This window comes from Amphiprion ocellaris, chromosome 2, assembly GCF_022539595.1.
Source record: "Amphiprion ocellaris isolate individual 3 ecotype Okinawa chromosome 2, ASM2253959v1, whole genome shotgun sequence".
NCBI lineage: Eukaryota > Metazoa > Chordata > Actinopteri > Pomacentridae > Amphiprion > Amphiprion ocellaris.
In genome coordinates this window covers 10,755,365-10,770,102 of record NC_072767.1, presented here as the reverse complement: position 1 = coordinate 10,770,102, position 14,738 = coordinate 10,755,365, and the positions used below count along the sequence as shown (strand labels likewise).

At 41.1% G+C, this 14,738-nt stretch overlaps 1 protein-coding gene and 1 long non-coding RNA gene across 2 annotated transcripts in view; both read left to right on the top strand.

The window, feature by feature from the left end:
• The window catches only part of ntmt2 (N-terminal Xaa-Pro-Lys N-methyltransferase), a 29,706-nt gene that overhangs the window by 14,697 nt on the left and 271 nt on the right, over nt 1-14,738 (top strand). Inside the window, exons 3-4 of the mRNA XM_023293044.3 lie at nt 9,367-9,619; nt 14,196-14,738. The exon at nt 14,196-14,738 is cut by the window's right edge and continues 271 nt beyond it. Coding sequence (XP_023148812.1) covers nt 9,367-9,619; nt 14,196-14,452 — 510 coding nt within the window. The 3' untranslated portion in view covers nt 14,453-14,738. The remainder of the gene's footprint in view (nt 1-9,366; nt 9,620-14,195) is intronic.
• LOC129347561 (uncharacterized) lies at nt 9,626-13,301 on the top strand. Its single transcript, XR_008599707.1, has 2 exons — nt 9,626-12,177; nt 12,358-13,301. It is a non-coding gene; the product is annotated as an uncharacterized LOC129347561 (long non-coding RNA).

The window sequence follows — 14,738 nt, the reverse complement described above, 5'->3', positions numbered from 1 at the left end:
GTTGAAACCAGAAACAAAGGAGGCTGACAACAAAGCATCCTTTGATCTGGTTGACCCTGAGTCTGACCCTGAGTCTGACCCTGAGATCCGTCCTTCTGTGGTATCTTCGGCTACTCAGGTTGTAGAGAACCTTTGGATCCAAGACGCTTTGAGTTATTATCCCCCTGGACATTGCTTGTAAGGACTATATCGAGGCTGATCCACATAGCTAACTCCTTCAAGCAAGCAAATAGCAAGAATGATTGTCGAGGTTGGCACATATGCAGAAATCTCTGTCCAGAAGACCTCATCAGAGCCAAGGGTGTCATCATACATTGCCTTCAATACAAGGCCTTCCCTGAAGTCTTTGCATCCATTCAGGCAGGGAAAGAGATCCCTAAACAGTGCCAGCTCAGTAAGTTGTGTCTATACCTGGATGATACAGGTTGCCTCAGAGTTGGGGGCCGTTTGTCACAGGCTGATCTTCAAAGTGACGAAAGGAACCCATTCATTATTCCTCATCATCACCATCTAACAGCCCTACTTGTACGACACTACCACCAGCAAGTCCAACATCAAGGTCACCACTTCAAAGAGGGTGCAGTGAGGTCAGCAGGTCTATGGATCATCCGTGGAAAGCAGTGCATCAGTGCCATCATTCGCACGTGTGTGACCTGCCGGAAACTCTGATGGAGAACAGAGACACAAAAGATGGCTGAACTACCATCAGACCACCTGAGCACCAGCCCCCCATTCTCTTATGTTGGAGTGGATGTGTTTGGGCCTTGGGCAATCAATTCTTGCCGAACACGAGGAGGCTGCTCCAATAGTAAACGGTGGGCAGTCCTTTTTAGCTGTATGAGTACCAGAGCTATTCACATCGAGGTAATTGAGTCAACGGAGTCCTCAAGCTTCATTAACGCACTGTGACGGTTCCTCTCCATCCGTGGCCCAGTGAAGCAGTTGAGGTCTGATTGCGGGACCAATTTCTTGGGCGCGTGCAAAGACCTTGGTATTGACTCAAAACACTGCAACAATCTGACCATACAGAGGTTCTTAAGTGACAATGGGTGCACATGTGCACTTAACCCACCTCATGCTTCTCATATGGGAGGTAGCTGGGAGCGAATGATTGGTATGACCAGACAGATACTAGATTCAATGCTCATGGGCATTACACCTAGGCAGCTGACCCATGAAGTGTTAACCATTTTCTTGGCAGAGGTTACAGCCATCGTGAACTCACGACCCCTCATCCTAGTATCCACAGACCTGAGCTTTCCTCTCATCCTGATGCCAGCTACCCTTCTTACCCAGAAAGTTGGAGTTTCATCCATTCCGCCTGGCAACTTTGATGAAAGCGACATGTACAAACACCAGTGAAGGCAGGTACAGAGTGTTTCAAATGTCTTCTGGCATCATTGGAAGACCCAATACCTCTCAACCCTACAAGGCTGCAGAAAATGGCAGTCAGAGAGACCTAACCTGAAAGAAGGGGACGTTGTGTTACTGAAGGACGCCCAGGTTAAGCGGAACCACTGGCCTATGGGTGTGGTGGTCAAAATCTTCCCCAGTCATGACGGAAAGGTGAGGAAAGTAGAAGTCAAGGTTTCTTCTGGAGGAACATGCAAGAACTTCACGAGACCTGTAACAGATATTGTACTCCTCCTGTCGAACACTAATAAGGTCAACCCACACAACAAGTGATTATGACATCTTTTAGATGCCAGACGGGGAGTGTGCTGGCAGACATGGATCCTGCCAGCAGGGGGTGCTGTTATTTTTTATGTTCATTCCTTGTTCACTGCTACAGCCAATAGGAATGACTCAGTCAGGTAACAGGATGGGAGTGGCTTATGTGTTCGGTTGTGGCTGTCAAGGACCAGAGGTCAGAGTTATCATGGTTAAATCTGTATCCATCCTTCTTTGTTGTTCTATGGGTTATTGTGATGTTGCAAAGATTATGTTTTGTTTAGGCATATGTTTATTACACAGAACCCTTTGATATGTTGTTTGTTTTGCTGTCTACATTTTGCAATGTCATCTTTATATTTGTAAAGAGTTAAAACACACAAATGTTATTTTCATGCTTATTATACTTTCAGGCCCAGAGCCTGAAAAATGTGATTTTGTTTTCTTACAGTTTTACTCTGTTGGCTTATGAAGGATAAGTCTCATTAAAGAAGACAATACACCTGTCATTTTGTCGAAGAATTATCTGTCTGCTTAGCTGTGCTCACTTCGAACAGTGAGGGCAGAACAATTTCAATATTCAATTCAATTCAATTCAATTTTATTTATATAGCGCCAATTACAGTCAAATTGTCTCGAGACGCTTTACAGAACCCATACGCCTGACCCCTAGAGCAAGCCAAAAGGTGACAGTGGCAAGGAAAACACCCTTTTAACAGGGAAAAAAACCTCGAGCAGAACCCGGCTCTAATGTGGGGGGACCCATCTGCCTGCTGGCCGGGCGGGTTGAGAGGGACAGATGAGGTAGAGAGGTAGAGATAGAGGGATAGAGATAGAGGGGTAGAGGGATAGAGGTAGGGGGTTACAGGTAGAGGGTTACAGTTGTTGGGAGAACAACCGAACATCTGAAGCATCCAGCTCTGGGACCAGGGACACTCGGAGAAAGGACACAGGGAGAAACAGAGTGAGTGTAATGCAATACATGAGCTTCATAGACAGTCATGGAAAAAAGTATTTGACCACCTTTGTTTTCTTCAATTTCCTGTTCATTTTAATGCCTGGTACCACTAAAGGTATATTACCTGAAGAATACAATGAACACAACAAAAAATCCAGCTGATTACATAATACTTTATGTCCTATTGGACATGTTTAAGCTTAATTGTATTCTCAGGGTATACAAGAGGCCATTTCATGTCAAAAGCAGCACTGCACATGCTAAGGCTTAGAGTGGTTTCCTGCTTACATTCAAGCCGTAGCACAACTCAGAAGTTGTCAGCTCTCACATAATGCCTAAAACAAACTAATTATGTGAAGCCACAAAAGCAGCCATCTTGGCACAAGAGTTGAAGCTGTTATAGCTGCAAAGGGTGGACCGATGTCATATTGAATCCTATGGATTAGGAATGGGATGTCACTCACGTTCATATGCGAGTCAAGGCAGGTGAGCGAATACTTTTGGTAATATAGTGTGTATATATATATATATATATATATATATATATATATATATATATATATATATATATATATATATATATATATATATTAGGGCTGGGACTTTAACGCATTCATTTTGATTAATTAATTACAGCGCAAATAACGTGTTAAATAAATTAACACATTTAATCACACCTTTCTCAATTCCCTAATTTATACACTGGTAACACTGATGAACACACCAGCCCAGTAGGTGGCGGTAATGAACATAAAGTATGACTGCAGCATACGGTCTATGGCCTGCAGCTGTGAAGAAGATCCACTGGAGTGATGTCAGCGCACAAGGAGGTTTGGTGAACAGTGCAGTGTTGCCAACTTGGCGACTTTCTCGCTAAATCTGGCGACTTTCCAAAGCCTCCTGGCAACTTTTTTGTCAAAAGCCACCAGGACAAATCTAGTGACTTTTTCTGGTGTTTTGGAGACTCTGACATGAAAGCTCGGATCATTCTGCAGTTACTATCATCCACGAGCAGCAGGTGCTGCTGTGAGATCCTCCTCTTCACAAAGCACAGGCTTTCAGTCTAGTAACCCCGCAGCAGTCCCACTGTCTGATTAGCGGCCAGACGGCAGATCCCATCCTGGCTTACAGAGCGGGATATAAATGAAAATGTTTATTCACTATCATACTAAAATAAATCACTGCATTTAGCCTCTAGTTCAGAAACATATTTTGGGTGTTTTATGGTCACTTTTTGTCTCTCCCACAACGTTATTCCTCTCTCCTACAACGTTGATTACAATTACATGGAAATGGGAAATTATGCAAATTAGACAATGACATCGTTTAGTGACTTCTAGCAACTTTTAGGACAGCCAATAGCTACTTTCCTTACTGAGGACTTGGCAACACTGTGTCAGTGCATAAGGATGTTTGGTGAACAGTGAAGGAAGACGAGACCACATTGTGCTTGTTGGGAGGAAAGGTTTCTTTTAAAAATCCTCCTGATGGTAGCTTGGATAAAAGCGTGGTTGTGTGCAAATTGTGCAATAAAGAGTTTTCTGATCACTGTATCACTTCAAGCCGACGGTAAAACATGTTGCTGTTAGCACCAGAACTAACGTTAGCTACCATAGTCCTGCTAATGGCTAACAGCTAATGGTGTAGCCATCCCAAAATAGACCACTTTAGAAGACACTGAAAGTGCTTTAGTTTACAAAAAGTCGTAAAATGTTGAATATAATCGCTATAATCACAATTTGAGTTTGCACTAATCTGTGAATGTAGCAGACAGGTAAAAAATCAGATAAATAGAAATGAAACTAACATTTTTGTTGTTTAAGTTATTACACTACCAAAGAGACGGAGCCTCGGCAGAGAAATAAGTTAAACCACAAAAATGTCTGTCTTTTAATAACTTAATTATAAACTTTTAGTTTATGAAAAAATATTTTTATTTGTAAATAAAATTTTTTATTCCTAAAAAAAAGAACCATTAAAATTAAACCATTTATCAGACCCAGAAACTATGAAAACTGAATGAATCTGTGGATTTTCACACTTTTTGAAGGTCCTTGAACTACTTATGCTGATGTTATGTGCCATACAGTGGAAAAACTGAACTAAATCCAGGCCTTAAATCATCAAAATCACTTTTTTTCTATATCTCCCATTCTAAAATTGTATTAATTTTATAAATTTTAAAGTATCAACACGTATATGTCTATTCATTGATTCAACTGTCAACCAAAATTTATTTGAATTGAAAATAATTACTTGTGTCAAATATTGCTATTTGAAAATGCGATTAATTGTGACTAATTAATGACAAAGCCTGTAATTAATTAGATTAATTTTTAATCGCGTCCCACCACTAATGTGTGTATATATATATATATATATATATATATATTTTTTTTTTTTTTTTTTTTTTTTTTGGACCCAGTTATTTAGACGATCATCTTACAGGCACTCTGCAAAGACTGAATGCTTGAAAGAAAGGGTGGGGCTTCTGTCTACAGTGAGACTCTTAGTGGTTGCGGTTTATCTGTTAAACTGTTAACGCCTAAACTATGCATATACCACTTACACAGTTATGGTCAAACTATTGGATTTGTGCATTCAAATCCAAACTGCGGGACACCAAAAACTGTATCGTAAACTGCTCAGTGCAGCAGTTCACATTACATCCATAAGTGAACCAGGCCACAGATGCTATGCAACCAAATATATAATAAGAAAGGACACAAAAGCATTTTCTCTAACTTGATGATATCCAGACCAAACATTGTGTAAATGAAGTCACAAAAAGTTTGTAAGAGGTAAGTGATGTGGATGCCAGACTCATGTTCTGTGTTACATTATTGAAATAGCTGCTATTTTTCACTGTCTGGTTTCAAATTAGTTGTGTACCATATTATTTTTACAGAAAAAAACTGCCATCATGTCAAAATTGTCATAAATTATTGTACATTTTGCAAAGTGCTAAATTATTATGCAAATATAATGGATGTGTCATTATTGCACAACTTTCAACACTGCTGAAGAGAGATGTATGCTGTGCATGAATGTAAACTACTGAAACTTGCATTACAGTAACGTATGGGTTCAAAAACAGCAAATTTTCCTTGAAATTATTCTCTCCACTATGTGACAGAATACAGTGTGACAGAATACCTCTCCACTGATGTGATCCTTTGGAATGTTGCACAGCATTGTAGAATCAAGTTTGTTTGGTTTTTTAAAATCCAATTTCCAACACCTTTTTCTTGTGTGATACACGTCTTTTCTGAGTCATGTAAAACTGAAAATCTTAAAAAACTGTATTTAATGGCCCAGAAATAAATGCCTCTTAAATTAACGTTAGAGATTTAGATGTTTGTTTTTGTGTTTGCTCATCTAGTTTCCAGAAATTTACTCTGACCTCCTCATCAGAATGCAAAGACCGTTAATGATAAAGCAAAAAAATCAAACAATTTGCCTCTGTCAGCTCCTAGGTGTTCTTGCCATGAATCATCCCCTATAGCCTGGTATAGATCTCTCTGTGACTAATACAGGGGTCACTAAACCCCCTTTTCGACCGGGGTGGAGCCCGTTCGGAGTTGGAGCCGGCGCCTGACTTGGCGCCGGTTTTTTGTGTTTCGACCACCGGAGCTGCGGCTCCGGGCTCCAAAAACTGGGGCCGTTTCGGGCACCAACTCGTTGCTGGGCCAGAGGTGGCCAGAGTTGAGAGCCGAGCACGTCACGGGCAGAGGGCGGGGCGACATCTAAAAACATCTAAAAAGATAAACATAGATATGATCATCAACTTATTGCGCGTGTTTAACCGCTAAGTAATCAATGCAAGCGTAGTTGAAGCTAAGTAGCTAAGCTAACGCTTGCACGTTTACTGTTAAGTATCCAAACGTCTTTGATAATTACCTTTCTTCTCAAACGTGATCGCCGGGCATTGGAACGGCGACGCCGATGAGTAACCCCTAACAGAAGGTTTTGCTGTTCAGCGATGGCGAGACACACTAGCAAAGCCATGAACACCACTCCAATGAAGTCCTCCATTGTTGTTGTGTGGGTTTCCGTACGGCGTGAACGCTGTTGAACGGCTACGTACGCAGTACGTACACACGTTTTGTGGTGGCGCAATGACGCAGCTCCAACTTTGCTCCTTGAGTGGAAACACAAACCCGTTCTGGGGCGGCACGAGATTTGAACCAAAAAAGCACTGGCTCTCAACTTTGAACCAACCTAGCACCTGGTGCTCCTCGGTCGAAAAGGGGCTTAACTGGCAGACCATGGTCCGGATCCAGATCTGTAATCAGTTAGTGTGAGATGTGCTGTGTGGCCCACATGGGGAGGACATTGATTCAATGACAGACTGTGTTACGGACTACATCAACTTCTGTGTAGAGAACACCGTACTAACCAGGAAAGTACGGTGTTTCTCTAACAGCAAACTCTGGGTGACCCCAGAACTGAAGGCCCTGCTGAAGGAGAAGAGGAGGGTTTTTGGATCTGGGGACAGAGAGGAGCTGAGGAGGGTGCAGAAGGAGATAAACAAGAAGACCAACGCGGACAAGGCCAGCTACAGGACCAAGATGGAATCTCACCTGCAGGACAATAACACAAGGGAGGTCTGGAGAGACCTGAGATCCATCTCTGGTTACAGCAGAGGCCATGAGAGGGGAGCTGCAGCAGGAGACCGGGAGTGGACCAATGAACTGAATCTGTTCTTTAACAGATTTGACTCTGCTCCCGCTCCTCTCCCCTCTCATCAAAACACCGACCAGCCAGCTCCTTCTTCACACCTCAGCTCTCTACCACCAACACCACCAACAGCACCCTTCCTCCGATCCCTGTCTTCCACCACCTCTGGACTCCACATACAGCCCCATCACCCCTCCTCGTCTCACCCCCCACCACCACCATCACCCCTCCTCCGGCCACCCTCGTCCACTAAGACGAAGGAGATGATCATCGACTTCCGCAGGAGGAGGACACCTTAGACTGCACCGGTGAACATCCAGGACATTTTATGACACTGTGGTAGCGTCTGCTATCTTTTATGCAGTGGTCTGCTGGGGAGCGGGGAGCACTGAAAGGGACAGAAAGAGACTAAACAGACTGGTCAGGAGGGCCGGTTCTGTCCTGGACTGTTCCCTGGACTTCATAGAGGAGGTGGGTGAGAGGAGGATGTTGGCAAAGCTCACATCCATCATGGACAATCCCTCTCACCCACTGCATGACACTGTGGGGTCTTTAAGCAGCTCCTTCAGCAGCAGACTGAGACATCCACCCTGCAAGAAGGAGCGCTATCGCAGGTCCTTCATCCCATCTGCTATAAGACTTTACAACATCAGCATCACTGGCTGATGTTAACATAAACTGGACTCATATCATATCACCCCAAACCATAAAAATTTGCACAGCAATTATTGCTGCTAAATCTTTGCATTTTTTAAACTTATTTTTTTTTGTGTTGTTTACAGTGTGTCAATACCGTACTATTTCATTCTCATTTCTCATCCCTGTACATATTGTAAATATTATTACTACTATTATTATTTTATTACTATTATTATGTTTATTGATACATAAGCTGCTGTAACAATGTGAATTTCCCCTGGCGTGGGGAGAAATAAAGGACTATCTTATCTTATCTTATCTTATCTTAATTGTAACAGGATTTTAAATTTGACTGGTCGCTTCTATTTTACCGGCGCCGCATTTCCAGTGTTTACGGCATTGGTTATCAGCTCAGGAAACACTCCAATTACGACCAATTACGTTCGAGTTCAGCCATCCCACGTGACACTACTCAGCCAATGAAGTCTCTGCACTGCAGGTGCTAAACATCTCGCAGCTCTGCTTTCAGAAAACAGTTAAGAGATGAGGGACAGATGAGAGGAGGACAGGCAAAGAAGAAAGACAAATAAAGCGACACCGAGAAGAAAGCTGCCCTGCACATGCTGACCATGTTTGGCTCAACATACAGCTGTGAGGCAACTTTCTCACCTATGAACATAATCCAAACTAAATATCGTTGCTGACTCACCAATGAGCTCCAAATGTGTTTGAGAATGACCCTGACACCATTCAGACCACGATTCAAAATACTGGCAGGACAAGCTGCAGCTCAGTTCTCCCATTAAGCAGCAGGGGATATAAGAAAAGTGATATAAGACAGGATAAAAATTTAAAAGTGTTCAATTTTTTAATTTTTTTGAGATTTAGGTATTGTTATAGATTTAAATAAGTTGGTTCAGGTTGTTAAGTCATTATTTTTTCAAGTTCTGCACTTTATTTTAAGATGCACAGTAATATCGAAAGTCATTTATTAAAAAATGTCTAAATGTTTTGGAACTGTACTGAATATATTTAATTTGATGGTCAGTTATTGATTACATGCACACGCTAATAAAACTACTAGGTTACATAACATATATCACACTATTTAAGTTAGACATTATGATGTTCTGGACCCTTGCTTTAATACATTTTCTCTGACTGGATGTCTTTGAATTTTAGTTGAATACCCCTGGACTAATGGATGTAGCGATAATTTGTCACAGAAAAATGTGTTTTAAATGTCTCTTTTGCTTTTCTATGGAAGTTAAAGTCTAAGATTTTATGGTTTTATTACAGACCATTGTACCATTGTCTTAAACTTTTGTATTTTACTAAATTTGTCTCGAGATAAACCACAAATGTTTGCATTTTGTCACCATTATCTACATAAAATCTTCTCCTTTTTCCATCAACAGGGTCCAGGTAAGGCTGGCACACACTGTGCTTTGGATTGTGGGTCCGGGATTGGCCGTGTGACAAAAGGTGTCCTCCTTCCTGTGTTTGTGAAAATGGAGATGGCGGACATGATGGAGCACTTCCTGCTCCATGCACACGAGGAGTATCTGGGTGATGATGCTGACCGCATTGAGACCTACTACTGCTACAACCTGCAAGAGTTCACACCTCCAAAAAACAAGTATGATGTCATCTGGATGCAGTGGGTGGCATGTAAGTATGTGGGAGCATCTCTGTCATAGTCTGCTCAAAGATTAGCTGTAGTGAGATTTGAATCACAGATATTGTCAAGACTGAAGCTATTATTTTGTAGACCTGAAGAATGATGCAATGGTGAATTAATAGAGAAACTGAAGCCAGACAAAAGATTAAGTTTCAACAATTCAGCAAAGCTAGCTTATATTAAACATCATTTGTTAAAGTGGCCATTGTGAATAAAAGTGGTTGTGATCATGATGAACCAGAGAGGAATTATCACATGAATTTGAAACTCTCTTTATGGCAATTATAGAGAGATAGCAGCAAACAAAGGACAGACACATTTGGGCTCAGAAACACCTTAAGTGTTCATTGGGGGCTGAACTATGAATCAAGTTTGGCATAGTTAAGCTTTCTTTGTGTTTAACAAAGAACTAAAACCTCAGTCAGAGAGAACAGGTATCATGAAGATGGTTATCAACTTTCTTTGTTATCTCAAACTTTCTGCTTCAGACGTTCACATAGAAGGAGGTTTTTAATGCATTATGTGACAGGTTGTTTTAATAGAGAACAACAAGGAATATACACATTTAAGTTTAGTTAAAAAGCACTGCTACTGCAAATGGTGCAATACAGGAATGCTTGTAGAAAACTGGTAAATGTGCATTAGTAAATGCATCTTACTATTCTGCTTATTTCTAACTGACAGAGCTTCTTAACTTTAAACATCATATGTTTAAACATATTGTACTGAAGTGAATGTAGGTCTGACACATGTAGGTCGGACACTGTCCCAATGCAGGAAATCACTTAAATTTTTGGCCAAATCAAATCGAAATTAATGATACTGACTGAATATTCTCTGTAATAAATGTCAATAGAATAATACATTTTAAAATCTCTGCTCTGTGAGATGCCGTACCAGCAATGTAAACTGTCATGGCAGCCAATCAAAACCAAACAGAAAAACATATTTATGTTATTTCCACATCACCAGCTGAATACATGTCACGTTCCAATGGAAACGCAATGCATAGAGTGTGATACTGTAACTACACAGCTTCACTCAGTGGGATTAGTAACATACAGTTCAACAAGTTTACAAATACAACATATTTGTATTTCTATGGAAAACATCCTGTATTGTACCGGTACCAAAAATCAAATGTCTGGCTGAACTAAATGACTACAGACCTATTGCCCTTACCTCACACAGCATGAAAACTCTGGAGCGGTTGATTCTACGCCTACTGAGGCTTGAGGTCAAAGACAAACTCGATTCCCTGCAGTTTGCATACAAAGAACACATTGGAGTAGATGATGCCATCCTCTTCATGCTTCACCGTGCTCTGTCTCATCTGGAGGAACCTGGAGTTTATGTGAGAAGTTCTCAAGTTCTTTGATTTTTCAAATGCATTCAACTCCATCCAACCCACCAAGACAAGCTCACAGAGATGGAAGTGGATCCTTCCTGTGTTTCTTGGATCATAGATTACCTGACAGGAAGGCCACAGTTTGTCAGGCTGGGGAACTGTGTTTCTGGGACATTAATGAGCAGTACTGGGGCTCCACAAGGAACAGTCCTGGCTCCATTCCTGTTCACACTGTATACATCAGACTTCAAATACAGCTCTGAGTTCTGCCACATTCAGAAATACTCTGATGACACTGCTATCGAGGCATGTATCAGAAATGGACATGAAGCCGAATACAGGGATCTGACAAGTGCCTTCAGTGACTGGAGTCACAAAAACTGCCTGCTACTCAGCACCTCATAGTTCATAGATTTCCGCAGATCCAAACCCCTTTTTCAGCCAGTGAACACTTGTGGCGTGGACATCGAGGTGGTGACATTGTATAAATATTTAGGTGTCCACCTTGATAAGTTGGAATGGTCTAAAAACATAGACTTAATCTACAAAAAGGGCCACAGCTGACTATCAGGAAACTTCGATCATTAGACATCTGCAGTAAGATGCTGCAGATGTTTTATCAGTCTGTGGTAGCAAGTGTCCTGTTTTATGCTGCAGTCTGCTGGGGAGGCAGTATAAAAAACAAGAATGGAAGGCGTATGAACAAACTGATTACAGTTTTTCTCAATTGATAAGACACTAAATTCCATTCACTGCACATAGCCACCAACTGACTGCACACATTTCTCAAAAACAGGACTCTGCTGTCAAAATTTTGGACACTTTTCATGGTTTGCACACAGTTTCCAGAACTCTTGCACTCTTTTTGCAAAAGACTGAACATTTTTTTTGCTCATTTGAAGACACTTTTTCACTCATAGCACACATTTTTCAAAAAGTGAACACTAGGAAGCAGAAGTGGGACACTGTTCCAACACTGCTGTCACAATTAAGACACAACAGGTCAAAACTGAAAACACTTTTGCCAATAAACTGCTCACTATAAAACCTGCTGGGAAACAGAATTAGCTGTTCAGAATGGATGTCAGAGGAGCAAGAGGTCATGTTGGAAGGAGAGGACGTGGACGACCCAGACCACGGCCAGAACCAGAACCAGAACCTGGACCTGCCCATGCACCTGGTCCTGGACCACTTTACATGGTATGTAAATGTTGTTTGTCACTTCAGTGATATGTCTATACTGGAACAATACAAGCAGTCAGAAATGGTCTGAGAATACTGTAAAAAATCTAATGCATAATTCTGGTTCAAAAGTGCAAGTAAAATTACATAAAGTGTACATGATTGACTTTTTCTCTGTTTGGTGTGCGTTTGTTCCAGAGAGTTTTTCAGTTGGATTCTGATGATACACATGAATACATCTATGTGGATGAGGCTGGTTTCAACCTGGCCAAGAGAAGGAGAAGAGGGAGGAACATCATTGGACAATGGGCTATAGTCAATGTCCCAGGTCAGCATGGGGGCAACATAACCCTCTGTGCTGCAATAAGCAATCTTGGAGTAAATGACCGTCATGCAGTTCTGGGCCCATAAAACACCCAGCATTTGTTGACTTTCCTAGATGGACTTAGAGGGCCTACTGACACGGGTGCAGCAGGGCATTTGGCAAGAAGACAAGTTTTTTGTTTCTGTCTTGGACAATCTTAGTTTTCATAGAGGACTATTGATTCGGGAATGGTTCAGTATGAACCCTCAAGTTATTGTGTTTTTTCTGCTGCCATATTCTCCCTTTCTGAATCCTATAGAAGAATTCTTCTCTACATGGAGGTGGAAGGTATATGAGCGGCAGCCATACTTTGGGGAAATCTCTTGCAATCAATGGTCTTGACATGTGGTGATGTTTCTGTTGATGCATGTCAGGCTGGATCAGACACATTAGCTCTTTCTTTCCAGAGAAAACATAGCTTGTGATGTTGATGAGGTCCTGTGGCCTGACCAGGCTCAAAGAATTGATGCAGACTTGGTGTAAATATTTGCATACTGTACTGTGTACAATACAGTTCTGTATTTTTTTCTCTAACATTATTTTTATTTTGTATTGTACAATCAAGCACTGCAATGACCCCTCTGATTAATTTATAGGATGCATTTGTGTTTAAGTTGTCATTTTTGAGAACTGTATCATTTTTTTTACACTTCATGTGAAAACACAGTGGGAGAGGAGTATTTTGTATTTAGCAGTGCAGTGTCCTAGTTTTACTTCATGTGTCTTAATTTTGAAAACAAAGACCAGATTTTGACAATAAAGTGCACTTTTGACACAAGTGTGCAGTGCTTTGTGAATTGTGTTCAAATAAAAAAATAGTGTGCAGTGTGTTAGGAAATGTGTGCTATTTTCAGGAACAGTGTCTTATCAATTGAGAAAAACTGTAAAAAAAAAAAAAAAAAAAAAGCTGGCTCTGTGGTTGGAATCAGATTGAACTCATTGGAGGATGAGGTGGAAAGACGGGCACTAAGCAAGATGGAGGCTATTCTGACAGACATGGATCATCCACTTCCTATCTGCCTCAATGAGCAACGAAACATTGGTGGTAGATGGCTCCTATCCCTGCGCTGCAGGACAGAAAGATTCAGAAAATCTTTCTTACCATCAGCAATTAGACTATTTAAGTCTAAATTAAACAGATGAGACCCCAGACAATTGAATTTCCCTTCAGGGATTAATAAAGTTATTGTATTTTATTGTATTTCCTTAGCTGAGAATCTGTATCACTCAGAGAGAATAGTCAGGAAAAATTTTGGTTCAAGGGAGGCATTACATCCAGCCAGTTTAAATCTGAGACTCTGAACAGAACCTGCTCCAGACTAGGTTAGCTCTGCAGCGTAAGTTACTATAGACGTCTAGTAAAAGAGAAGCACTTTCATGAGACTGAAAACTGATCACACTTCTTAGTCCAGCCCTCTGGCCTTGCTGGCTGGATTCATGGATAGATGGCAGGTTGAGGAAGATTATCTTCCTATTTTTCATGTCTGTCTGTCTTGACAACTAGGTAACACATTAGGTTACATAATGTAAGCTGTTTTTGCATCAAGTACTGTTTCTGTCATCAACCCGGCCACATTTTGGCATATATGAGTAGAAAAACGAATGAAAACGAAGATCAAGAAAATCATATCTCTTTAGTGGTTGGTTGTGTTGTCTCTGTCTTTCTCTTCAGGTCATCTAACAGACAAGGACCTGATGAACTTCCTGATTCGCTGCAAGAAGAGTCTGCGTCCAAATGGTGTCATCATAATGAAAGACAATATGGCGCGGCAGGGCTGCAAGCTGGACCCTATCGACAGCAGCATCAGCCGCCACCTGGACATCATGAAAATCATCATCAGCAAGGCTGGCCTTGAGGTCCTGGCTGTCGAGAAGCAGGAAGGCTTTCCTGAAGTCATCATGCCTGTCTGGATGATCGCTATGAAGTAGAAGTCACTTTTTTTTTCCTTTTGCATAATTTGAGATTGTTGCTTCCTTTAAAAAAACGCAAAAAGGAAACTCCAACCTAAAGCTAAATTCACTAAATAAATTTGTGATCATGTCTCTAAGAAAGTACAACAACATCACAACAAATTTTCACAATGTCATCATTAGATAAATCCTGAAATAGCAGTGTTGACGGCATGAGGGCAGTTTTATGGAGATAGGAGTGTTTTTTTCTGCTCTGCATTTAAAGTAAATAAAGCTTTCACCAGGGCAATTAACCTCTATGGAA